The 27,378-nt window shown below is 39.9% G+C and overlaps 1 protein-coding gene across 1 annotated transcript in view; it reads left to right on the top strand.

Moving 5' to 3' along the window:
- The window catches only part of fkbp16 (FKBP prolyl isomerase 16), a 217,208-nt gene that overhangs the window by 150,030 nt on the left and 39,800 nt on the right, over positions 1-27,378 (top strand). Inside the window, exons 4-5 of the mRNA XM_028822791.2 lie at positions 560-729; positions 1,002-1,079. Of these exons, the coding sequence (XP_028678624.2) occupies positions 560-729; positions 1,002-1,079 (248 nt within the window). The remainder of the gene's footprint in view (positions 1-559; positions 730-1,001; positions 1,080-27,378) is intronic.

Here is a 27,378-nt window from a genome sequence, read left to right as displayed (position 1 = left end):
CACCTGTATATATGGAGACACTTGAGAGGTGCTATGCTCCTCCTTGACCACTCAAGTCTGCTGATGAATGGAGTCTAGCGATGCCAACTCTGTGTAGTTTTAAATCTCCTAACTGGTGGAACAAGCTGCCCACCTCCATTCAGAATTCTGACCCCCTCAATGTGTTTAAGAAGTGTTTGAAGACTCTCTTGTTTAGCGAATTTCTGTCTAACTGGCTCTTTTGTAACCTAGAAATTGTAAATTGATGATATGTTGTTCTAGGTCTTTACTTGTGATGGTCAATTTTGTAAACTTGTCCTGTAACACTTGCTCACAAGCAGTTTCCAGACTGATGTTTACTCGATTATGTTGAGCTCTTTTGTATGTTGCTTTAGATAAAACCATCTGCTAATCAAATAAATATAAATGTAAAATATAATTTGTAATCACTTTTTTACCTTTCCAATTTTTTAACTTTCTAACCCAAGCAATAACAGTTACAGTAAGTCAGCTAGTTCCATCAACCGAACTGATAATGGTTGAAACTCTTCCAATTTTTCCTTTTCCCATTCTTTCTCAGACAATTCCTCACCAGAGGTTGAGGAACTGAAGGAAGGAAAGGTAAAGTGTTTAAATAACATGGCCACCACTCACCTGAAGCTGGCCAGAAATTCAGATGCATTGACCTGCAGCCAAACAGTCTTGGAACTTGATCCTGATAATGTCAAGGCCCTCTTCAGAATGGGGAAGGTGAGATTACCTCGTCATTTCCTAACATATTACAACTTTTAAGTTCTGTTAGCTATAAGAGGAAATTTAAAGAATTCCTCAGCCATGAGGTGGAGTGGCTGTGAAATGTTCAAGTCCTGGTATCTACTGGGAGCACCTCAGCAGCTTAGACACAGAAATTCAGATGATCTAGATGAAGATAAAGAAAGTAGCTGAGGACTGTGCATAATCCTTTTTTTATTATTTTTTTAACAACTTTATTATTATTATTATTATTATTTTTTAATTTGCAGATTCTATCAGAAAAAGGGGAAGATCAGGAAGCCATGGAAGCACTTAAGAAAGCCTTAAAGCTTGAACCTTCAACAAAGGTGACAGGCCAGACCCTTTATAATCTTACGTATTCTTGAGCCTCCACATATATCAAGATGATTTGTGTACAGGCTTTGACAGTCCGTTGATGTGTAACTCGAGGACTGTGCCTGAGGCACTGTCTAGGCTGGGTGTTCCCTCCTAATCTCCTACTAGCAGGGTGTGAATGTGAGTTTGGTGGTAGAGGAGGAGGATAAGGAAGGAGGGTTCCTGGTGATGCATTGTTAGGTAAGGTGAATTTAAATGTCTTGGACAATATTTCCCAGATATTCTAGATGTGATATGGGAAATATCAGATGAAGAGCAAGAAGGCAAGTTCTTTAGAAAGCCTAAATCATCCATACCATGTATTCTTATAGGGAAGTCAACACATTATGAAAAAGAAAACATTCTGCCATTTCCCTTTTGACTTTGAATATCAATAATGGCAGGCATAATAACACACCTATCAAGAATTCCCTTCTCTTTTTTATTTCTAGGCTATTGTCAGAAACTTATCATTGGAAAGGCACCAATGGGTCAGGACAGGGAACGGTCCAAACTAATCTCTATGATATAAAGAGAACCACACTTGGGGTATGTGAGGTCCTGCATATTCCAGTCTGGGAACATAGTGGCCACTAGAGGTGTTAAGCTTTGTGTTTCTGCTGGATGTACAGTAAGGGCAACATATAGATGCATCAGTCCAGATGATAGAGAACTGCAGCCTTCGTGATAATGTGAAATCTAACAGTAGGATTCCAGATGGCAGGCTACCTAGGAAATGACAGAGGTACCCAATGCTCCCCTTAGTAGGTGGAGAAGAGGCTGCAAGACCTTCAGGCGAAGAGGTGAGAGCATATGGTGACTAGCTGGGGCGAATGAGGCCTGATTGTCTATTCAAAGAGTGAAGTAAATGAAGTTGGACTACATGGTCCTTGTGACTTTGTGAGACTCATCTTTGACTCAGATCAAAAGCACCCTAATGATTAGAGTGCAAGGTGAGTCTGGAGGCAGGAAGACAGTTGGATGAAGGTTTTCTGGAGGGAATATGTTATATAGTCGTAGGTCTTGAATCCCTTAAACACATTTTGTGCCTTTTGAGTATTTTGTTATGGTATTTTTCTTTGATTTTTTTGTATGCTCCACTAAAATGTTTCTCACAAACCCTTCAAACATCTGAACTTCGGGTGGAAAAGGGAGGAGTTATTAGTGACAATGCCCTTGTTCTGCTATCAACTTCTTACTGTAAGTCCTGAAGATGTCATCTGTGCGCTTATGCTTGATAATGTTCATTTATTAACCCAAGGAATTCAAATTGACTACTTGTTTTTCTAGGGAAGGTGTTTTGTAAAAGTGAATACAAGCGGCTGAAATGAGTTTCCTCCGCAGGGTGTCTGGGCTTTCCCTTAAAGATAGGGTGAGAAGCTCAGTCATCCGGGAGGGGCTCAGAGTAGAGCTGCTGCTCCTCCACATCGAGAGGAGTCAGATGAGGTGGCTCGGGCATCTGATCAGGATGCCTCCTGGACGCCTCCCTGGTGAGGTGTTCCGAGCACATCTAACCGGGAGGAGGCCCCGGGGAAGACCCAGGACACGCTGGAGGGATTATGTTTCTCGGCTGGCCTGGGAATGCCTTGGGATTCTCCCAGAAGAGCCAGAAGAAGTGGCCGGGGAGAGGGAAGTCTGGGCATCTCTGCTCAAGCTGCTGCCCCCGCGACCTGACCTCAGATAAGCGGAAGAGGATGGATGGATGGATGAAAAATATTTTTAATTTATTCCACAATGCCATTTTGTTTTTATATTGATGCTACTGTTTAAAAGCAATTGTGTAAGCTGTTACTATGGCGATCTTACCCAGGATGGGCCATGAGTGTGTGCCATGTGACATCACTGGAGAGAATATATAAACGTTGGCACATGGTTTTCCAGATCATCAAACATTAGGATAACTCTAAAAGGAAGAAGCTCCACTGAAATGCTTGCAGATAAGAGTTGTCCAGCCACACCACCTTTCCACACTCTGCACATGAAAACATTTCACCATGTGTTTACAAATGGACTGAAAGGTTTCAGATGAGATAATGGAGCAAATTTCGCTTGCAGTGAAACATGTTCCATTTTGCAAATTTCAGTTAAGTGTTATGCATATTGCTTCACTATTTTCAAGCAAAACAACACACATTTAGCTAGTAAGATTTGGTTTTCCACCCACATCGGTGTGGATTTTTGCTGGTGGGGATGTGTTTATTTCATCTTTGACAATGCGTCATAACTCTGATTAAGCCCCATCAATGAGTTTGGTTAATGAGGTTCCCTGTCAATATAGTAATGAATGGAGATATAATAGAACCACTAATTATCCGTGCACCAATTAACCAAGGTTCTTCATTATCCAAGGTAAACCTGTACTACGAGGAATAACAAGTCATAAAGAATAAATGTTGGGGCACCAACCTGCTGTTCACATTCACTTCTATAAGTCCTGATGTAACCAAAGGCACTCTATGGTGCGAATAAAAAAACAAATGACTCAACAACAGCCTTCTTATGGCTTAAGTGTAATGTTCTTTGAAGAAGAGTCAAAAGGAATGCAGCTCCATCCTGCAGGATGCTTGGTTCACAGAATGCCACCTACTTCCTGTGGGACTAAGATTTGTAGGACGGTGACTGGAAGGGGCAGAGTTATTTGCTCTCACTTGATGCCCTCTTGGTACTGTGAAGGGAAAGGAAGACAACATGACTATTTCCAGTGCCCTATCTTGTCCCAGAGTGGTTCTACATACCTCAGATGAGCATGGTGTGAAACAACCTTAATGGTCTTTGTGTCCATGTTATTACTAACTCCAAAAGGTGGCGCATCACTAACATTTTTAGTAGTAAAATGCATTGCATTTGTCATTCCGATAGATGTTGCATCACAAATATTGACACTAGTTTTATGAATCCTATACCAAACAGCATATAACAGAGACATATGAATTGCATGGTGCACTGCAAACATTAACAATGAGGTCTGCGTTGATTGCTTAGATTTCAACTCATCTTAGATGGATAGCACAGCTAGTAATTTATAAAAGCTTTGCCATGAACATTGTGCCAAGCAAGTAAAGTTCTATTCTTTTAACTTCGACTGAACCAAGCGAGCGGTAGAGGAGCTGGTGATTGTGGGAATGTGGGCAGGTCTCACTCATTCCTCTCCAACTGCACTTCTCAGGTATTGTCAGTGTGTCGCCAGTGTTGACCATGCTTTTCTGTTTCGTTCACTTAAGATTTTTGTGTTGATTTGAAAATGAGGACTGCACTGGAAATCCACACAAGGTGTCTCATACAGGCGGTACAAATACTATTAAAAGATTGCTTTTATATTGAATTGCAGGAACACACCACACCTGCCAACAGTTTGATGCTGAGGTGATTACAGAACATAGTGGCAAAAAAGTGAGGAACATTAAATTCACAAAGGTGAATTTAATTGCCACATAAATTGGCAAAATCTTACATATTCGTAATGTTTAATCTGAAATGGCCACAACCACCCATTTTATCTGAGTTTTCAGTTATCTGAAGTAGTATTGGTCTACATTACCTTGAAATATTGGGGTTCTTCTGTATGATTCATTTTTAAAGGGGGTGTCTTTATTTCATTTTTTGCTGCCGCATCATGGCTTTGATTAGTTCTTTGAAGGAAGAAAAGGGTCATTTGTCAACCAATAGGGCAGCGGTTCTCAAACTGTGGAAGTAACAAAAAAGGGGGCCCAAATGTTGCCATATGTGGTGTAATTTTGCTATTCGTAGGGAAATTTTAAACTTGTAGCGGTGTATCGGCAGCAAAAAATATAGGAATAAATATTATTAGGGTTTCAAAAAAACGTTAGGGGGGGCGCGATTAAAACTGTTATGAAAACTCGGGTTGCAAATACTTAAAGGTTGAGAAACGCTGCAATAGGGCATGGATTTCAAAGTTTTTATTTTACTTTCAAGCAGCTGTAATATAGACGCTATATAGAGCCTGACCCGGCACAGACTGAGGCAGAGGCACGTACTTTAATAAAGCAATCTTTTATTTTTCTTCAGCCGTGGGGTGCGCCTTCCCAGTGTCCCACAGCTCCAACACAGTCCCAAAACACTCCCAAATAACCACAACACTCTTCTTTTCCTTTACCACCACTCCTCCTCAGGCTTAGTCCTCCTCCTCCCGACTCTGGCTCTCCTGAGTGGTGGTGGCTGGCCTTTTTTACACCCCAGAAGTATTCCAGGTGCTTGATCACCTGGGCCTAATTGCATTTCCGTGTGGGGCTGAGGAATTGACCAGCCGGGCTGCCAAGTCCATGCAGCTCCCCCTGGCGGCCATCCAAGCCCCCAACCAGGCTGTGGAGGACTCCATGTCCCATGGAGCCATGCGCCAGGTTGGGGAATCATCGTCAGCCAGGGAGACTGCCACCAAGCGTCCCGGGGGATGTATTGAGCTGCCCATGGTGGCTCCCCCGGAACAGATGCATCAGGGATGTCCCTGCTGGGCATGGGACCCGGCTGTCCTTCACACAGCATATCATGACTTGTTTGGGTCAAAACTTCTGGAAGTGTCAAGTCATCATGTCTCTTGTGTTGTTCTTTTCATAATGTGAGATTACTTGGTTTCTAAACATATGGGAGGTAAATGCTGAACTTTGACAGAGTAATGTGCTGTTCACCATAACATAGTCATATATTAAGTAAACTCTAGCTGACCAACGCCATCGTGGCAGAAGGCACTCAGTTGCATCCATCTGTCCATCCACCTACTAGTTTTAGGATGCTAGAGAAGCATTGGGTACAAGGAACTAGTCAATTTCTTGGCAGTGTTGAGCTTATCCATTGTCCCCATGCCTGTGTTAGTATTGCTCCAGCTCATCTAGTCTTCCTTCCAGATGCAGGCTGGACTCTTTGGTGGCGTCATATTGGTCTTTTAAGAGTGAGTTTCGAATGTGTCCATGAATTTGCCCTAAGATGACTGAAACATCACACTGTCATGGTTTGGTTCCAGCCTTGCTGGCAGATTCCCGGGAGCCCTGACTTAAATGAAGCTGTTTTATAAAGGATATACTGTATTATTATACAATTATAAATAAAAGCTCCAACAAAATAAACTAAATTCTGCAAAATGATAATTTGTGATATTGATAAACACATGTGTCCTGCTCTCAACCCTGGTGAGAGCCTGTCTAGGTACAGCTAGCTTTGTTGTTTTTAAAATGATAAACCTGCAAAGTGAGCCTGAATCTCACCCGGGGTCCTGCAGGAACATTTTGTTTGAAGTGTTTTGTTTCCACTGAGGTTTATCTGGCTGGCTCATCTAGCACACGCCTCCAAGGTGTAGATGCAGAATTTTAGGATTCTTGAGGGCAAACCAGGTGCTCACCCACTTAAGAGCTTTCCTCAGCTGCCCTGCCTCTGTTATTCAGAGGCTCATCCCAGTAGGGGCTGCTTTGGAGCAGAATGTTCAAAATAAGGGCGCCCAGTGTGCCCACTTAATTATGAGACTGGGGTGCAAACAGAGCCAACGCTGTGGGCCAAACGCCTCTCACCCCAGGTGTGCTTTTATCAGCTTAATGAAATCCTTAGAGTTCCAGCTTGTCTTAGAAAAGAGCTCATTAGGGAAAGAAACACTTGAAAAGATTCTGGGCACTTCTGCTTATAAAAGCACACAGCGGCACACAGCGGGACACGGTCATCTGGTGGTTTGAAGCTGGTGTGCAGGGGATGGGGGAGGCTGACCAAGGTTTCAGAGTCTGATGAAGGTAAAAAGGCCAGAAATGGAGAAGCTCTGTGTGTGTTTGACAGAAGGGATTGTGGGTGACGTTATGAATGGGAGAATACAAGCGTGAATGAGGTTGCAGGGCTTGTGTGTGTGAATTCTCATCTTAATATTCACAAAAGAAAGAGTGAAACTGTCTTCTGAATTGCTATTGTTTGAATAAGCCACTTGATATCCACCTCTACAACAAGAAAAAGTAGTAAATGCAGAGAAATCAAAGTGTGTAGAATTAACTATGAAAGTTGTATTAAATGCATTCACGTTTTTTAAGTAAAAGAACTAGCACCTTCTTTATCATATGATATTTATTTGGCTACAACGGACTGGCCTGCCTTCCAGGATTGTGTCCAATGCTGCCTGGGATAGGCACTGGCACACTACAATCCTGAAATTTTTAAAGTGAGTTCAAAATTGGCTGGCAGTATACTGGAGAGGACAAAGCTCAAGATGTAGAAACCACAAGGCTGCTGGTTTTTGAAATTCTTTATTTGTCCAACCCACAGTGTGATCTGAACCCAAATGTGTGCTAACTTTATTTATACTGTGCATAACCGATGTTAAGAGTGGTGTTCCATAGGAGTCAGTGCTAGGGCCACTGCTATTTTTAATATATATAAATGATTTAGATAGGAATATAAGTAACAAGCTGGTGGATTAGCAGATAATTTGGAATCCGTTATATCATTACAGAAGGACTTGGATAGCATACAGGCTTGTGGAGATTTGTGGCAGATGAAATTTATTGTCAATAAATGTAAAGTATTACACATAGGAAGTAAAAATGTTAGGTTTGAATACACAATGGGTGGTCTGAAAATCGAGAGTACACCTTATGAGAAGGATTTAGGAGTCATAGTGGACTCTAAGCTATCAACTTCCCTATAGTGTTCAGAAGCCATTAAGAAGGCTAACAGAATGTTAGGTTATATAGCACGATGTGTGGAGTACAAGTCCAAGGAGGTTATGCTCAACCTTTATAATGCACTGGTGAGGCCTCATCTTGAGTACTGTGTGCAGTTTTGGTCTCCAGGCTACAAAAAGGACATAGCAGCACTAGAAAAGGTCCAGAGAAGAGTGACTAGGCTTATTCCAGGGCTACAGGGGTTGAATTATGAGGAAAGATTAAAAGAGCTGAGCCTTTACAGTTTAAGCAAAAGAAGATTAAGAGGTGACATGATTGAAGTGTTTAAAATTATGAAGGGAATTAGTACAGTGGATCGAGACTGTTATTTTAAAATGAGTTCATCAAGAACATGGGGACACAGCTGGAAACTTGTTAAGGGTAAATTTCGCACAAACATTAGGAAGTTTTTCTTTACTCAAAAAACGATAGAAACTTGGAATAAGCTACCAAGTAATGTGGTAGACAGTAAGACATTGGGGACTTTCAAAACTCGACTTGATGTTTTTTTGGAAGAAATAAATGGATAGGACTGGCAAGCTTTGTTGGGCTGAATGGCCTGTTCTCGTCTAGAGTGTTCTAATATATATACAGTATATACAGGTGCTGGTCATAAAATTAGAATATCATGACAAAGTTGATTTATTTCAGTAATTCCATTCAAAAAGTGAAACTTGTATATGAGATTCATTCATTACACACAGACTGATGTATTTCAAATGTTTATTTCTTTTAATGTTGATGATTATAACTGACAACTAATGAAAGTCCCAAATTCAGTATCACGGAAAATTAGAATATCAATTAAGACCAATCCAAAAAAAGGATTTTTAGAAATGTTGGCCAACTGAAAGGTATGAACATGAAAAGTATGAGCATGTACAGCACTCAATATTTAGTTGGGGCTCCTTTGGCCTGGATTACTGCAGCAATGCAGCGTGGCATGGAGTCGATCAGTCTATGGCACTGCTCAGGTGTTATGAGAGCCCATGTTGCTCTGATAGTGGCCTTCAGCTCTTCTGAATTGTTGGGTCTGGCGTTTTGCATCTTCCTCTTCACAATACCCCATAGATTTTCTATGGGGTTCAGGTCAGGCGAGTTTGCTGGCCAATCAAGAACAGGGATACCATGGTCCTTAAACCAGGTACTGGTAGCTTTGGCACTGTGTGCAGGTGCCAGGTCCTGTTGGAAAATGAAATCTGCATCTCCATAAAGTTCATCAGCAGCAGGAAGCATGAAGTGCTCTAAAACTTCCTGGTAGACGGCTGCATTGACCTTGGACCTCAGAAAACACAATGGACCAACACCAGCAGATGACATGGCACCCCAAACCATCACTGACTGTGGAAACTTTACACTGGACCTCAAGCAACGTGGATTCTGTGCCTCTCCTCTCTTCCTCCAGACTCTGGGACCTTGATTTCCAAAGGAAATGCAAAATTTACTTTCATCAGAGAACATAACTTTGGACTACTCAGCAGCAGTCCAAAGGTGAGACGCTTCTGACGCTGTCTCTTGTTCAAGAGTGGCTTGACGCAAGGAATGCGACAGCTGAAACCCATGTCTTGCATACATCTGTGCGTGGTGGTTCTTGAAGCACTGACTCCAGCTGCAGTCCACTCTTTGTGAATCTCCCCCACATTTTTGAATGGGTTTTGTTTCACAATCCTCTCCAGGGTGCGGTTATCCCTATTGCTTATAAACTTTTTTCTACAACATCTTGTCCTCCCCTTCGCCTCTCTATTAATGTGCTTGGACACAGAGCTCTGTGAACAACCAGCCTCTTTAGTAATGACCTTTTGTGTCTTGCCCTCCTTGTGCAAGATGTCAATGGTCATCTTTTGGACAATTGTCAAGTCAGCAGTCTTCCCCATGATTGTGTAGGCTACAGAACTAGACTGAGAGACCATTTAAAGGCTTTTGCAGGTGTTTTGAGTTAATTAGCTGATTAGAGTGTGGCACCAGGTGTCTTCAATATTGAACCTTTTCACAATATTCTAATTTTCCAAGATACTGAATTTGGGACTTTCATTAGTTGTCAGTTATAATCATCAACATTAAAAGAAATAAACATTTGAAATATATCAGTCTGTGTGTAATGAATGAATCTAATATACAAGTTTCACTTTTTGAATGGAATTACTGAAATAAATCAACTTTGTCATGATATTCTAATTTTATGACCAGCACCTGTATATATATATATATATATATATATATATATATATATATATATATATATATATATATATATATATATATATATATATATATATATATATATATGTGTGTGTGTGTGTGTGTGTGTGTGTGGAAGAGAAGGTCTGTGATATGGTTTGCATATTTGCAGCTGGAAGTACTTTTGATACGTGATTCATTTTCTCCCTTTGTGGATCTCCAGCTGCATATATATATGTATATATATATTTATATATATATATATATATAAATATATTTATATAAATATATATATATTTATATAAATATATATATATATATATATATATATATATATATATATATATATATATATATATATATATATATATATATATATATATATATATTGTGGCTGGGTACCACCCCCAGCCAGGACACCCAAGAAGACCAGAGGAGGGCTTGTGCCTCCTCCAGACCACGAGGGGGCAACTGCCCTGGTTCCTTTGGGGACCATGGGTATGGAGCTGGGAAGCTCAACCCTGTAGGGGCCCGTGGTCACCGCCAGGGGGCACTCCGATGCCTTGGCAGCCCTGGACCTCAGGACTTCCACCATACCAGGAAGTGCTGGGGGAAGAAAAGCAGGGACACCTGGAGTGCTTCCGGGTACGCAGCCGGCACTTCCGCCACACTGGGGAGTGCCGGTGGAAGATTGCCGGGGAGCACTTGGAGCACATCTGGGTGCATATAAATGGGGCCGCCTCCCTTCACAGAATGGCGAGAGTCGGGAGTGGAGAAGGACGGCGCTCAGGAGGAGAGACAAGGAGGCGGCCTGAAGAGATAAGGCATTGTGTTGGCCAGGACTTTGGGGACTTTTGGGGGTTTTGTGGTGCACTTTTGACTTTGTAAATAATGTATAATAAACATGTTGTGGGTAAGTTGAACATGTCCGCCTGTTTGTGTCCGGGCCGGCTTCCACAATATATATATATATATATATATATATATATATATATATATATATATATATATATATATATATATATATATATATTATATATATATATATATTATATATATATATATATATATATATATTATATATATATATATATATATATATATATATATATATATATATATATAATATATATATATATATATATATATAGTATATGCACAGCATAAATAATATACACTAGCCGACACCCACCGTAACATACGGCAGTGTAAGAATAGGAATGGAAAACGGTGAGAAAGGAATTCAGAAATCAAGAAGAAATAAATACTTCTTGAAAGACGCAGTTGTGAATAGATGTTGCCATGTATTGATAGTACTCCTGACTTGTTGTGATAACTCGACTTGCGTTGGAAAGAACAACAGGAAGAACATCTCCAAATCTGTCCCAATATGATGCAAACAAAATCTACTGCCCTATGTCGTAGTGAGAGTGCATTGCCTTCGTCAACCGTTTGTGTCAAGAAATAACCCATTGATAGGAACAGGCAGTTGCTGGATCCCGGAATAGAGATGATGTTTGTACAAAAACCCGTCGACAGAGAAGATACTGTCGTTCATTTTATAAAGAAGGCTTAGGAAACAACCGTCACAGTATAACGGAAACACGAAAGAGCGAAACCAATAGCAAGGAGCAAAACCAATGCCAATGGTCAACAGAGTACCTTTCTGTAGCAGGCTACAGAAAAGACTCCCTGGCGCATACATGGCTGAAGTGAAAGGTCACGCAGTCAGGCTAGATATAGGGCAGTGACATGACACCAATGGGGTCATGAGAGAGGAGCGGGGAACGTGGTAGTCCGAAGGAGGAATAGGAATTGAGAAAAGCGGTGTGGGGGTGTATGGAGGCCTCAGGTAGCGTGGAGAAGGCTTTGGAAGAGCAGGAATAGGAATCAAGACATGCCGTGTGGGCAGGACCGCTTTTGAACAGGAAGCAGGACGTACCAGAAGAGAAATATATATACTGTAAGAGATATTGGGACCAGTAAGGGGCCGTTGCAGCACCCAAACCATGACACATGGTACACATCCTGGGTACAAGTTTTATTACAATAAAATCTTTTGCCTGTTTCCTGGTTGAGTCAGTGTTTTGTCTTGCTACAGTAATATGTTGCTCTACTTTCCCCTATTGTATTATTAATAAGTAGCATTTGTCAAAATGCCTAATCTCACAGACACTGTTTATAAGGTATTATAGTATATAACTTATCCCCACCTTCCCTTCTATATCTATAACCTCAGGCAATTAAGTGTAGTAAAAAGACAAGCAGGGGTTAAGTTACACATAAAATAATGTATTATTGATAATAATCATAAATAATAACAATATGCAAAGTACATTTGAATACTGGCAACCATACAACCTGATTAAATGGTGATGTGTAGTTTCAGGCGGCACACCGACTTGTTAGTTACTTAAAAATGTCTCTAGTTAAAGCATCATTCAGCTTTCTTCAGAACAGGCTGCATTGCCTGCCTCAATATGGCTGCCGAGTTGTGCTCTCCATTGTGTTGTCTTCTTCAGTTCATGGTGTGATGGTCTTCATCAGTTTGGTAAGAGAGGTACTTCTTCATTATATGTTGGTTAGTAAGAGAGATATGCTTCTTCATGATCAGAGGTTAGTAAGAGAGAGAGAATGTGGTTGAACAAGCAGGTTTATAGATTCTCCGTCCAATCCCTACAGCCAATAGGACATCATGGTACTTAAAAGCTTCTGATAGAAGCCAATTCCAAACAGCCATGCTTCAGACCAATGGGGCAAAGAAAATCTTAACACCTGCCATCCCCCAAAACCATATGTTAAAGTACAGCTTAGCTTCCTTGCAGGGATTGAAAGACTTTAGTCAAGTCAAGTCAACTTTATTTATAAAGCACTTTACATACAACAGCCGCTGACCAAAGTAGCAGAGAAATACTCGTCAAACTGGTTTAAGGCACATCCCCCACCATCTCTGTCGTAAAATTCAAGAAGACCCATTCCTAAAGGTGGGGGGGTAAACACTAAATTACATTGCTTTGCCTAAATTACTAATAAAGACATACAAAATATTTATCAAGTTATATGCAAAATCTTACATCACAACAGTCAGGATGACCTTAGCCCACCTTTTTGTGCCTTTGAAGGGCTGGCCTCCCGGCCATGTAACAGACCTTGCCCCATCCTGGCAATAGATAGATAGATAGATAGATAGATAGATAGATAGATAGATAGATAGATAGATAGATAGATAGATAGATAGATAGATAGATAGATAGATAGATAGATAGATAGATAGATAGATAGATAGATAGATAGATAGATAGATAGATAGATAGATAGGTTGTAAAAAAAGTGTATTGGTAAAAGCTGTAAAAAATGGTTAAATGGTTCAAAATGATTTAAAAAAACTAAAAAGCCTAAGTGAATAAAAAAAGTTTTAAAAAGTTAATAATAGTTCAAAACATTAAAATAACTGTAAAATGTATGTAAACTTACAGGTTTATAGAGTTATTATTGTCTCTTGCACAAAGTAAACTAAAATTCTTACCTGCCCGTACTAATCAACATTCAACCCATCGCCACGATTTCTGAGTTTCATGACCTTACTTGGAAATTTCTGTATTCCTTATCTGAAAAATCTCCGCTCACATTTGTCATTGCCAATGCAAGTTAAACCTGTCAAGATATCATAACATCTCTGTCAAGTGCAGCTTAGAACATATAGACTAAATGAACACACCAGTTCATAAGTACATCGCTAATATTGTGTTTTTCTGTTTCTGTACAGTAAGCACCCAAGGCACCTTACACGATCAGGGCACATTACAGTAGTTCACAGATACTTGTGACAGGTGGCACACAGGCTGGTTAAGTGTTTTAGTCAAACTCACACAGTGAGGCAGAGGTGTAAATATGTGTATGAATGTACAATGCATGTTCTTGAACTTATGATGCTTTGGATGAAGGAACTGGTAAAAGAAAAAAAAATGAAAATATATTAATAATATAAATTATATACTTTTAAATGGCATGGATTACGTAAATGATCTGAATTACATACTATATTTAATTATAATGTATATATATTGTAAAGGGTGGATCAGTGGAGACCGACTGGCACTGCTACAGTTGTGGCTTAGCAGATCAACAATGTGGAGTGCCATGCTCCAAATGTGCAGATATCCAGAAGCTGATCACTCCAGGGACACAAATTGCTACTGGGTAGAAATGGTAGAAACTCCCCAGTTAGACAAAGGGCAGCAGAGAGACCAAACAGTCCACATATGGTTTCCTATTGACCCATGTGTAAGACAGGAAACCAGGAGTTGTCCTAGCCCTTTAAGTCAAAGTTAGTTTGCATGTGTGTGTGTGCAGAGACAACTGCGGGGCCTACACGAAACTCCTCCCGGATAGCCTGAGAAAGTCCTAGAGACTCTTCCAACCCCAGAAGTGGTCATTCCACCCTGCCTTAGAATGGTTGCCCCAGGGGGAATTTAAAAAACACTTCTAGTCCTCATGCAAGAGGGCTTAGGTTCTGGAGGAAGACCAAAAAAAGAGGGGTGGTGTGGGCTAGGCTTTGGCCAAACAAATAAACAATATTTATGATAGGGTAACCTTTGAAGCTTGGTCGGACAGGCAGCAAGTTTGTTACTTTCCTTCTCTTAGTTTGTGTTTTGTTACTTTTGTTGCCTTCTGTGTATATATATATATATATATATATATATATATATATATATATATATATATATATATATATATATATACTGTATATATATATATATATATATATATATATATATATATACTGTATATATATATATATATATATATATATATATATATATACTGTATATATATATATATATATATATATGGAGGTCAACATCTGTGATACCAAATACTGAAATAATGAAATTTTCAGAATACAGTAATCCCTCGCTACTTCGTGGTTCACTTTTCGCGGATTCACCACTTCGCGGGTTTTTAAATACAAGTGATTGCCCGCCTATCGCGGAAGTTATGTTCCAGACCCATCAGCAACAGGAGAAAATACACGATATAGAAAGACCATATAAATAAACATTTTTATAGTTTAAGCCTTAAAATACCCATCCCACATGCTTTAAACACATGTAAACTTATAAAACACACTTTGTTAACACATATAATATGTGGATGTCGGGCTAAGGATATGAGTAACATCTCACTATTATAAAACATTTTAACTTCACGCAAGACAAGACAGTGAGACAGGAAAATTGGTGATATACAGGCTTTTAAATTATTGACACGCAGAGCGACAAGCAGCACAAAGCCAGCACAAAGTCCACTTCTCCTTAGCGTTCATTCAGCTCCCCACCCCTTGACAATGCGAAGTGGCAGGAGCGTACTGCGCTTCCGGGGAGGGGGGGTTTGAGCGAAGGTGCGTTCAGCTCTCACACACCCACACACACACACACTCCTTGCGCAGAGCGATAAGCAGGCATTTTGGCAGAAGCAGCACAAAGTCCATTTCTGCTCAGCGTGAGTTCAGCTGCCCCCCTTCACAAAGCGAGTGCAGACACATTGACGTATGATCGCTGCGTGCAGTGTGCCGTGTTGGTCTGAGGTGTTTAAGAATGTAGAAAGTGTTTAAGAGCATAGGAAGTGTTAGCGTGGGAAAGGTTAACAAGAGAGTGAGAAAGGTTTATAAGAGTGTGGGAAGGGTTTATAAAGCCTTAAAATATGTATAAATAATAAAAAAATATAGGTCGCTACTCCGCGGATTTTCACCTATCGCGGGGGGCTCTGGAACGTAACCCCCGCGATAGGTGAGGGATTACTGTAACACATAATTTTTGTTGGCACAGACAAACGTTCATAAAACATCATGTTTAACAGATTTCGTTTTAATGAAATGTAAATTTCACTATAACAAATGTTTTTCCGACTAAAAATGGCCACCAAAGATAATAATGCCATGCAAAAAATACTAAATGCCACGCCTAAACTTTTTGTTGAGTCTCAGGAACCCTGAAATAGCCTGTTTCTTTCTTCTTAGACCAAAAGAAAACAACAGTCTTTTGTGAAACTTCCAGTCTATGGTTTGGCGTGAATGTGGGCGCAACATCATACACACAGCCAAATTATGAGTCAGTGCTCCATTGAGTATCCACATGGGTAGTTGTGTCGTGTGAGGGTACTATACTGTTCTGTATTCATACCTGTATTTCTTTAAAAAAAGTTACATCTAACGTTTTATTCTCAAATAAAATAAAATACCGTCACTTCAGTTCTCAAGACAGGAGCAGCGACACATGTAGCCATTCTGCTTTAGCTCCAATCTTCAGAAGAACAGCAGTGGTTCGGAATTACTGCTGTGGCAGACCACGAAAGTTAAATGTTCTAAACACTGTGTGACAACCACATTACATGGTAAGCCTAATCCTGCAGAGAACAAAAAATTACTTTGCCCTTGGTTAACTGTTTACCAGACACAGCAGAGCAGCTACAGAGCTGTCCTTGCACTTCTTCCATTAGATATGGCATCTCACCGGCAATGACCCAGGTCACAATAGTATATGTATTTTTCCCAGATTCGTTATAAAATTTCCATTATAACAAAATGTTTCTATGCTCCTGTGAATTTCATTACAAGGAGATTCCACCTTGTATTCCATATATATAGTGGGTACGAAAAGTATTCAGACCCCCTTCAATTTTTCACTCTTTGTCATATTGCAGCCATTTGCTAAAATCATTTAAATTAATTTTTTACCTCATTAATGTACACACAGCACCCCATATTGACAGACAAAAAAAAGAATTTTTGAAATTGTTGCAGATTTATTAAAAAAGAAAAACTGAAATATCACATGGTCCTAAGTATTCAGACCCTTTGCTCAGTATTTAGTAGAAGCACCCTTTTGAGCTAATACAGCCATGAGTCTTCTTGGGAAAGATGCAACAAGTTTTTCACACCTGGATTTGGGGATCCTCTGCCATTCCTCCTTGAAGATCCTCTCCAGTTCTGTCAGGCTGGATGGTAAACGTTGGTGGACAGCCATTTTTAGGTCTCTCCAGAGATGCTCAATTGGGTTTAAGTCAGGGCTCTGGCTGGGCCATTCAAGAACAGTCACAGAGTTGTTGTAAAGCCACTCCTTCGTTATTTTAGCTGTGTGCTTAGGGTCATTGTCTTGTTGGAAGGTAAACCTTCGGCCCAGTCTGAGGTCCTTAGCACTCTGGAGAAGGTTTTTGTCCAGGATATCCCTGTACTTGGCCGCATTCATCTTTCCCTCGATTGCAACCAGTCGTCCTGTCCCTGCAGCTGAAAAACAACCCCACAGCATGATGCTGCCACCGCCATGCTTCACTGTGGGGACTGTATTGGACAAGTGATGAGCAGTGCCTGGTTGTCTCCACACATACCTCAGTGCAAGACACATGACAGCCCGCATGGAGTTTGCTAAAAGACACCTGAAGGACTCGGAGATGGTGAGAAATAAGATTCTTTGGTCTGATGAGACCAAGATAGAACTTTTTGGCCTTAATTCTAAGCGGTATGTGTGGAGACAACCAGGCACTGCTCATCACTTGTCCAATACAGTCCCCACAGTGAAGCATGGTTTACCTTCCAACAAGACAATGACCCTAAGCACACAGCTAAAATAACGAAGGAGTGGCTTCACAACAACTCTGTGACTGTTCTTGAATGGCCCAGCCAGAGCCCTGACTTAAACCCAATTGAGCATCTCTGGAGAGACCTAAAAATGGCTGTCCACCAACGTTTACCATCCAACCTGACAGAACTGGAGAGGATCTGCAAGGAGGAATGGCAGAGGATCCCCAAATCCAGGTGTGAAAAACTTGTTGCATCTTTCCCAAGAAGACTCATGGCTGTATTAGCTCAAAAGGGTTCTTCTACTAAATACTGAGCAAAGGGTCTGAATACTTAGGACCATGTGATATTTCAGTTTTTCTTTTTTAATAAATCTGCAACAATTTCAAAAATTCTTTTTTTTGTCTGTCAATATGGGGTGCTGTGTGTACATTAATGAGGTAAAAAATTAATTTAAATGATTTTAGCAAATGGCTGCAATATGACAAAGAGTGAAAAATTGAAGGGCGTCTGAATACTTTCCGTACCCACTGTATATATATATATAGTGGTGAGCGGCTGGGGGTGGTACCCAGCCGGGACGCCCGGAAGGACCGGAGCAGGGATTACGCCTCCTCCAGACCATGAGGGGATGACTACCCTGGTGGCTTTGGGGACCATGGGAAAGGAGCTTGGATGCTCAACCCTATAGGGGCCCGTAGTCACCTCCAGAGGGCGCCCCGATGCCTGAAGAGCCTTGGCCCTCAGCACTTCCGCCACACCTGGAGGCACCTGGAGCACGTCCGGGTGGGTTTAAAAGGTGCCACCTCCCTCCATTCAATGCCTGGAGTCGGGAGGAAGAGAGACAGAGCTTGGGAGGAGAGGAGTGGAGGTGGACCTAAAGAGAGGCATTGTAGAGAGGCCTGGACTTTGGGGGTGAAAGTGGGTTGTGTGCTGTGTTTCACTGATAATGTATAATAAACATGTTCTGGTTTTGGAACCAACGGTGTCCGCCTGTCTGTGTCAGGGCCGTATCCCACAATATATATATATATATATATATATATATATATATATATATATATATATATTCACGGCATTCGTAGTCTGAATCACAATCTGATTGTATGGGTGGTTACCTACCAGGTAACGCTTGTGGTTGGCCAGCAAGTCAGCTAACATCCGCCACGGTGCCCTCAGTTGTGAGAAGCAGATCATAGAATGGTTGAAATAGTTTACTGTCAAATAATACAAAGAGTACGCGACACGTGTTTCGACTTGCTGGCCAACCACAAGCGTTACCTGGTAGGTAACAAGTAGATATGTATACATATATATATATATATATATATATATATATATATATATATATATATATACAGTAATCCCTCGCTATATCGCGCTTCACCTTTCGCGGCTTCACTCCATCGCGGATTTTATATGTAAGCATATTTAAATATATATCGCGGATTTTTCGCTGCTTCGCGGGTTTCTGCGGACAATGGGTCTTTTAATTTCTGGTACATGCTTCCTAAGTTGGTTTGCCCAGTTGATTTCATACAAGGGACGCTATTGGCAGATGGCTGAGAAGCTACCCAACTTACTTTTCTCTTTCTCTTGCGCTGACTTTCTCTGATCCTGACGTAGGGGGATTGAGCAGGGGGGCTGTTCGCACACCTAGACGATACGGACACTCGTCTAAAAATGCTGAAAGATTATCTTCACGTTGCTATCTTTTGTGCAGCTGCTTCCTGAAACGACATGCTGCACGGTGCTTCGCATACTTAAAAGCTCGAAGGGCACGTATTGATTTGTGCTTGAAAAACAAACTCTGTCTCTCTCTATCTCTCTCTCTCTCTCTCTTTGTCTGCTCCTGACGGAGGGGGTGTGAGCTGCCGCCTTCAACAGCTTTGTGCCGCGGTGCTTCGCATACTTAAGCCAAACAACCCTATTGATTTGTTTGCTTTTCTCTCTATCTCTGTGACAGTCACTGATCCTGACACGCACTCCTTTGAAGAGGAAGATATGTTTGCATTCTTTTAATTGTGAGACGGAACTGTCATCTCTGTCTTGTCATGGAGCACAGTTTAAACTTTTGAAAAAGAGACAAATGTTTGTTTGCAGTGTTTGAATAACGTTCCTGTCTCTCTACAACCTCCTGTGTTTCTGCGCAAATCTGTGACCCAAGCATGACAATATAAAAATAACCATATAAACATGGTTTCTACTTCGCGGATTTTCTTATTTCGCGGGTGGCTCTGGAACGCAACCCCCGCGATGGAGGAGGGATTACTGTATATATATATATATGTATGTCTATATTTATATATATATATGTGCATATGTATATATATATGTGTATATATATATATGTACATATGTATATATTTATATGTTTATATATGTACATATGTATATATATATATGTAGATATGTAAATTTGTATATGTATATATGTATATGTGGATGTGTATATGTATGTATAATACTGTATATGTTTACATAACCTCTTTAACACACTACTTCTCCGCTGCGAAGCGTGGGTATTTTGCTAGTATATATATATATACAGTGTATATAGTAATAATAATAAAAATATGAACAGATATCCTTTGTTTGGGTTCCAGTACACTCTGTGTGTTTGTGTGTGCCCTGCAAAAATAAGCCCCAAAAACCTGAATTAGACACATGAGTTATGAAGTGAATGGATGGAGAGATGTATGAGCAGTAAGTGACAAAAATGTAGCATGAACTCACATTCTTAAGTCTGCTACTAACCTTAGCCAGTCACTCACAAGGCCCTTGTTGGTTGCTTTCTGTTTTCTTGTTTTCAACATATTGATCACAGGGTGTTTTTACTGCTTACTGTATGAAAAGCATGTCAGTATATGAAAACAGCTGCAAGATTTCAGGCAAATTCATGATTAGCAGTAACTGTGACTCATCATAAAAGCAACCCAACTCGCATTGTCATGTTTGACTTCATGTTTTGCAATTTACTGCATGCCATAGACTTCAGCTTCTCCCAGTTCTTTTCTCAAGTTTATATTGCAGCAAAACCTGCTTGTGGTTAAGTAATCCGCTGTAAAAACAGTCATATTAATAGGCTTTAAGGCTTGTGTATTACCGTAGTAAAAATATCTCCACTTAACAATTAACAAATTATTGCCTGATCAGCAAATGTGAAATATTAACTTCAAAATGAAAGCACTTTTCTTTCTTTTTGTTTTAAACACAGATACCATTGCTTCATGATATTTCGCTATTGCATCCATCCATTTTCTGTCATGGAACAGAAGAACACCAGCCCATCGTGGGACACATTCAAGTGCAGAAACCACAGTTTTCAGACCAGCTTAGACTTGTCAATTAACATGGCTGCCTGTTTTTGGTGTGCATACTGTATGTCTCTGGAGTGTTACAGACACATTCTGAATTTTTTATTACAGATCAATAAAATGTTATGATAATAAAAGCTGATTTTATAGCTCTGTTTAGTTACCCCTTCCTATGCCAACCAATAAGTTGAATGTTCACTAATGCTGCCACAACCAGATAGTTACCAGTGATTCAGCATTTTTATTTACTTAAATCCACCTTAATAAAAGGATAAGCCTCTATCTTTATGTCCATCAGGTTGCTGTGTCACTGTCATTCCAACAGATGGCACATCATAGACATTTTCAGTAATAAAATGCATGGCACTTGTCATTCCAACTGATGTCACATCACAAATATTAGCACTGCTTTTACAAATCCCAAACCAAGTGGCATATGACACAAACATACACATGGCATGACGTCTACATTGATTAGACTTCAACCTGTGTTAGATGGGTAGCACAGCTTATATAACATTAAATAAATAAGAAAATGCACACTTGGAATAATATTTGGGTGCTATCTTAAACTTGGTTAGCTGGTTTAAATTTTCAAGGTACTTCATCAAGGAGTTTATTATCAAAATTTTGTTTATTACATATGAAGCCAAAAGCAGGAATGACAGGTCTCATGAAAAAATTTGGGGCAACTAATTTAATTCAGCAAAAGTCAAACCAAAAAAAATGCTTTGTGGCATTAGGTATCTTGCTCTCGGGCTTACAAAATGAGCTAAAAAAGCCTCAATCTTAGCAGTAGGATCAGGGTATGTTTGCTTGAAAGCTCTGTCCAGCAGGTAACTCTTGTCACAAAGACACCTCCTTCTGGGCAGCCGGGTTTTTATGCCTGTGAAACCAGTAGGGGTGGGGTTAAGTGCCATCAAGCTGTGGGGAAGGAAGGAGAAGGCAATTTTAGAAACAGCACCCCCTTTTGTCCAGGCAGGTTATTACATACCTTGATTCAGCCCAAGAGGAGATTCTCCAACACGCATGCAAGACACATATTTTTGTAATAGTGGGCCATATTAAAAAATAATAATGATAATGTATATATATGTTTACATAACCTCTTTAACGCACGGTGTGTTGCATTCCAGGTGCACAGGTGGGGGACCTCCCTGGAAGGGTGGATATGCTCTTCGCCAGAGTGGAGGTTGATCCAGTTGTCATTGTCCATGTTGGAACAAATGACATACATAAGGGTAGTCAGTCAGTTCTGCAATCCAAATTCAGGTGCCAAGCTGAGCAGCAGAACTGACAAGGTAGTCTTCTCTAAAGTTCTGCCTGTGCCACATGCCAGTCCAGGTAAGATTGATGAGATTAGAAGGTTTAAAGGCAGGGTAGAAGAGTATAGGTTTATGGGGCATGGGAACTCCTTTTGGAACAGATGGGACCTATTCCGTCATGATGGGTTATTTCTGAACTAGATGGGCACCGATGTATTGGGGAGGCATACGAGTAGGCTAGTCAAGGACTGTTTAAACTAAGGAATGGGGGGCAGGGAGTTTAGGACTGGCCAGGTTTAGATCTATACATGGGGGAACAAACAACGGTGTAGAAATAAAAATGCGTAGTAATGTACATTCTAAGCAAATATTTAAATGTAGAAGGAGTAACACATTAAAAATGTATCAAAAATAAGGTAAGTGAGTTGGAGTTGTATGTAGCAGAGCATAATTTTGATATTATAGCAATAACGGAAACCTGGATAAATAACAAAGATGGGGATGAGTGTATCATAGAGGGATACACATTTTTTAGGAAGGATAGACAGAATAGAAAAGGAGGTGGGGTTACTGTTTATGCCAAACAGAATTTAAATGCAAGTCCTTTTCAGTTGGACAATGAGCTCCATCTTAGTGAGAACATAGGGCTTCGCCTTGAAAATATTAGGGAAAGAGGTCTTATTTTAGGAGTGTGTTATAGACCACCCAAATCAGACAGTAATTTCAACACACATCTTTTTAGTAATATCAAAAAGGCAAGTTTACAGGGAGATATTATAGTCATAGGGGGCTTTAATTATCTCAAAATTAACTGGGATAACCTTGCAGATGGAGGAGCACAAGAGCAGAAGTTTTTAGAAGTAATCAGTGACTGTTTTTTAACATAGCATGTTAAAGCACCAACACAGGGTGAAGCCTGTCTGGATTTAGTATTTTGTAATAATCAAGATAGAATTGAGGATGTAGAAGTGATTGAACCACAAGGGTCAAGTGACCATAAAAGAAAACAATTCTCAGTATCTTGTAAGAGTGCAGATGCAAAGACTAAAATTGTTAAGTTGAACTTTGGTAGGGCAAATTTTGAGCAGATGCGGCAAAATCTAAGGAGGATAGACTGGGATAAGCTTTTAAATATGGAGACAGTCAAGGAGCAGTGGAACAGGTTTAAAAATGTTTTACATGCAATGCAGAACAGATACATACCTAAAATTGGATTTAATAGGAACTCCACGGTGGATTAATAAAGATTTAAAAAAGAAGCTGAAAAGGAAAAAATGCTTTATAAGGCATATAAGACTAATGACTGCAAAGTGAATCATAGAGCGTATGAGAACATGAGAGCAACCATTAAGAAGGATATCAGGGAGGCTAAAAGACAGTTGGAGAGGAATATAGCAGATAAGGCAAAAGAAGACTAAGAGATTCTTTCAGTATTTTAGTAGTAAAAGAACAGTCAAGGAGGAGGTCAAGTGCATCAGAAACAGTAAAGGGGAATTAAAAGATACAGACAATGAAACAGCTTACATTTTTCTGAGGTGTTCACAAGTGAGCAAGTGGATAACCTCCCAGAGGTAAATGGGACTACTAAGGATGTACTGAGGGATTTGGAAATTGTAGAGGGAGAAGTGCTGCTCAGATTAAATAGGCTGAAATCAAACAAATCACCAGGAGCAGATAATATTTACCCTCAAGTTCTTAAGGAGGCTACTGAGTACATATATAAACCCTTGACACATTTTTTAGGAAGTCACTGCACACTGGAGATTCCAAATGACTGGAAAATGGCAAATATGATCCCATTATATAAAAAGGGTGACCGGGCAGATCCAAGCAACTATAGGCCAGTAAGCTTAACAGGCATCACAGGAAAATTAATGGAAGGAATTATTAAGGATAAGATTGAGCCACACCTGGCAAAGACAGGAGTTATTCTGAACAGTCAGCATGGGTTCAGAAGAGTGAGGTTGTATTTTACTAACAAGCTGGATTTCTATGAGGAAGCAACAAAAGGATACGATCAAAGTGGAGCATATGATATTATTCATCTTGACTTTCAGAAAGCATTTGATAAGGTGCCACATGAGAGATTGGGCATCAAACTGAAAGATGTGGGAGTTCAGGGTGATGTTTTTAGATGGGTGCAGAACTGGCTCAGACACAGGAAGCAGAGGGTGATGGTCCGAGGAACCTCATCAGAATTGGCCGATGTTAAGAGTGGTGTTCCACAGGGGTCAGTACTAGAGCAGCTGCTATTTTTAATATTTTTAAAAGATTTAAATAGGAATATACTGTAAGTAATAAGCTGGTTAAGTTTCCAGATGATACCAAGATAGGTGGATTGATAGATAATTTGGAATCCATTATATCATTACAGAAGGACTTGGAGAGCACACAGGCTTGGGCAGATTTGCGGCAGATGAAATTTAATGTCGGTAAATGTAAAGTATTACACATGGAAAGTAAAAATATTAGGTTTGAATACACAATGGGCGGTCAAAAAATCGAGAGTACACCTTATGAGAAGGATTTAGGTGTCATAGTGGACTCTAAGCTATCGACTTCCTGACAGTGTTCAGAAGCCATTAAGAAGGGAAACAGAATATTAGGTTATATAGCACAGTGTGTGGAGTACATGGTCCAAGGAGGTTATGCTCAAGCTTTATAATCCACTGGAGAGGCCTCATCTAGAGTACTGTGTGCAGTTTTGGTCTCTAGGCTACAAAAAGGACATAGCAGCACTAGAAAAGGTCCAAAGAAGAGCGACTAGGCTGATTCCAGGGCTACAGGGGTTGAATTATGAGGAAAGATTAAAAGCATATACAGTTTGAGCAAAAGAAGATTAAGAGGTGACATGATTGAAATATTTAAAATTATGAAGGGAATTAGTACAGTGGATCGAGACTATTATTTTAAAATAAGTTCTTCTAGAACATGGGGACACAGTTGGAAACTTGTTAGGGGTAAATTTCGCACACATTAGGAAGTTTTTCTTTACACAAAGAACCATAGACACTTGGAATTAGCTGCCAAGTAGTGTGGTAGACAATAAGACTTTAGGGACTTTCAAAACTTGACTTGATGTTTTTCTGGAAGAAATAAGTGGATAGGACTGGTGAGCTTTGTTGGGCTGAATGGCCTGTTCTCCTCTAGGTTGTTCTAATGTTTTAATAGACAGCTGATTCCAATTCACGTGATGAGAAGGTTACTGCGCTATTGTTAGATGTAGGGTGTGGCGGGTCTGTGGCTAACTGTAGTTCCAATTTCTTAAATATCATTTTTTTTAAGAAGTACCCAATGGAGATTTAAAATAAGTGCCAAACTTTCAAGCTAAATTTGTTGGCTGCATCCAAACATGATATATAGCAGATCATTGTAGGACTTTGCCCAGAATCATTGAATCATTATAGTCTTCAGATAATGCAGGCATGAAGTTGTTTTAGTGAGCACACGTATAGTAGCTGTAGGATAAAGTGTCACTGAGCCATCTTTCAAATATTTCTACATAAGCTGCTTTTACTTTTTACTTTTATGGGCATGAGCATCCTAAAGTTACTTATCCGCTTTGATTTCATTCAGCAGGGGAAGTGAGCTGTAAAAAACTGTACAGCTGTACAACTGTAAAAAGACGACAAACAATGTCAATGTTTGGGGCTTCTTATGGCTAAACCTGTATAACTAAAATATCTAAAGATTTTTTAAAAATGCGTGTAAAGCACTAAATGAGTTTTCCTTTGACTTTCGTCCTCTCAGGATGACTGTTGAATATTGTGGGTCTTTATTCTATAAGGCATTCTGAGAGGAAGAGTCAGGCCCAAGTGAATGAACCCCAAAAGTGATATCAGAGGGGAAAAACTGTCAATCTTACCTTCCGCAGAGGGAGGTAAAGAGAGTGCATTATTACATAGCGCCATCTCCTGTCTTGGTGGAGAATTATCATCACCCAAGCCTTTAAATTGTCTCCCATGTGCACAAGTGTGACAAAACAAAAACTGAACTGTTCCAATAAATTTCCTTGAAAAGCAAGTCTACCGGATTTCAGCAAGATTGGTCTGCTGGGAAATTAATTTGTTTTATGTAGAAAGACAGACAGACAGACAGACCGGCATGACTATTGCAGTGGGTGCCTTACATGCAAAAGCACCAAAAAAAGGTTGCCAGGCTTAAAGCAATTGTGACTTGATCCAGAAAAGGTGAAGTTATTATTTTCTAATTTCAAATGAAACAATGTATAAGAGCAGCAGTGATCTGTGCCACAGTCCTCATAAATTCAGTATCCCGTGTGATATTTTCATCCCCTTTCCATTGTTTGCACTGGTTTTACACCAGTTCCTCCCATTTTCAACCCAATTCTCAAATGATAAGTGTGCTCATTTTACTGGCAATTACAAATTGGCTCTGTGTAAGTATGAGTAGGTAATGAAATGGCATCATAGCTAGGGCTTTTCTCTTGCCAAGTACACAGTGCTGCCAGGAGTAGTTCCATGATTCTGAATTTTATTATGAAGGTTTGATATCTAATGTTCAACCAGGGGGATTAAACACTGGCATAGCACTTTTGTCAAGCATCTGTTCATACATAACATTCTATATTTATTTGTATGTAAGTTAGTGTACTATATTGGCTGACATAAACACACAGGCTATGGGATGACACACTGTCCCCAAACTCTGTCTCATACACGTTTAACTGCTTTGCCCTCCCACCTCTCACAAATCATGCTGTCTGGCTCTAGTGCTTTGATGAATTTTGTCACAAACTATGTTTTTGTCCTAATTAACTTAATGTTCACTGCCTAACTGTACTCCACATGTGTTTGAAATTTAGTGTTCTTGTAAAATAAAGCATGAAATAGTTTAGATCATTGGCTACATTGAACTAAAAGAAATACAATCAAAGAGAAGTCATTTAATTATGACATTGTCTTGTTTAACACCGGATATTAACACCATGTTCCTAAAGTTTCAACCTACCCTTTACTACTGCGGTCCCTGCTTGATAAATAATTGAAAACTTTTATTATGAGCTGTCTTGGCATACACCATCATAATCAATCGTAGTAAACAGGCCACTTCTACACTATGACCTTCTGCAGTCCCTCATTCATAAGCCACTAGTGTTCTTACACATTGCTGTCCCTTGTTGGTGTGATTTTAATTTTTTTCATTATTTTTTTAAACCCTCTCCCCATTTCCATTTTTTGAAGACATTTTTGTTTCTCATGAATAAGTTAGGTTGATAAGGGACAGCCTGTAAAATCATGGGATTGGAGTGGTGCTCTCATTCAATC

The sequence above is a fragment of the Erpetoichthys calabaricus genome, chromosome 17 (assembly GCF_900747795.2).
Source record: "Erpetoichthys calabaricus chromosome 17, fErpCal1.3, whole genome shotgun sequence".
NCBI classification, from domain to species: domain Eukaryota; kingdom Metazoa; phylum Chordata; class Cladistia; order Polypteriformes; family Polypteridae; genus Erpetoichthys; species Erpetoichthys calabaricus.
The sequence above is the reverse complement of the archived record's forward strand: the minus strand, read 5'-3'. Positions and strand labels throughout refer to the sequence as shown.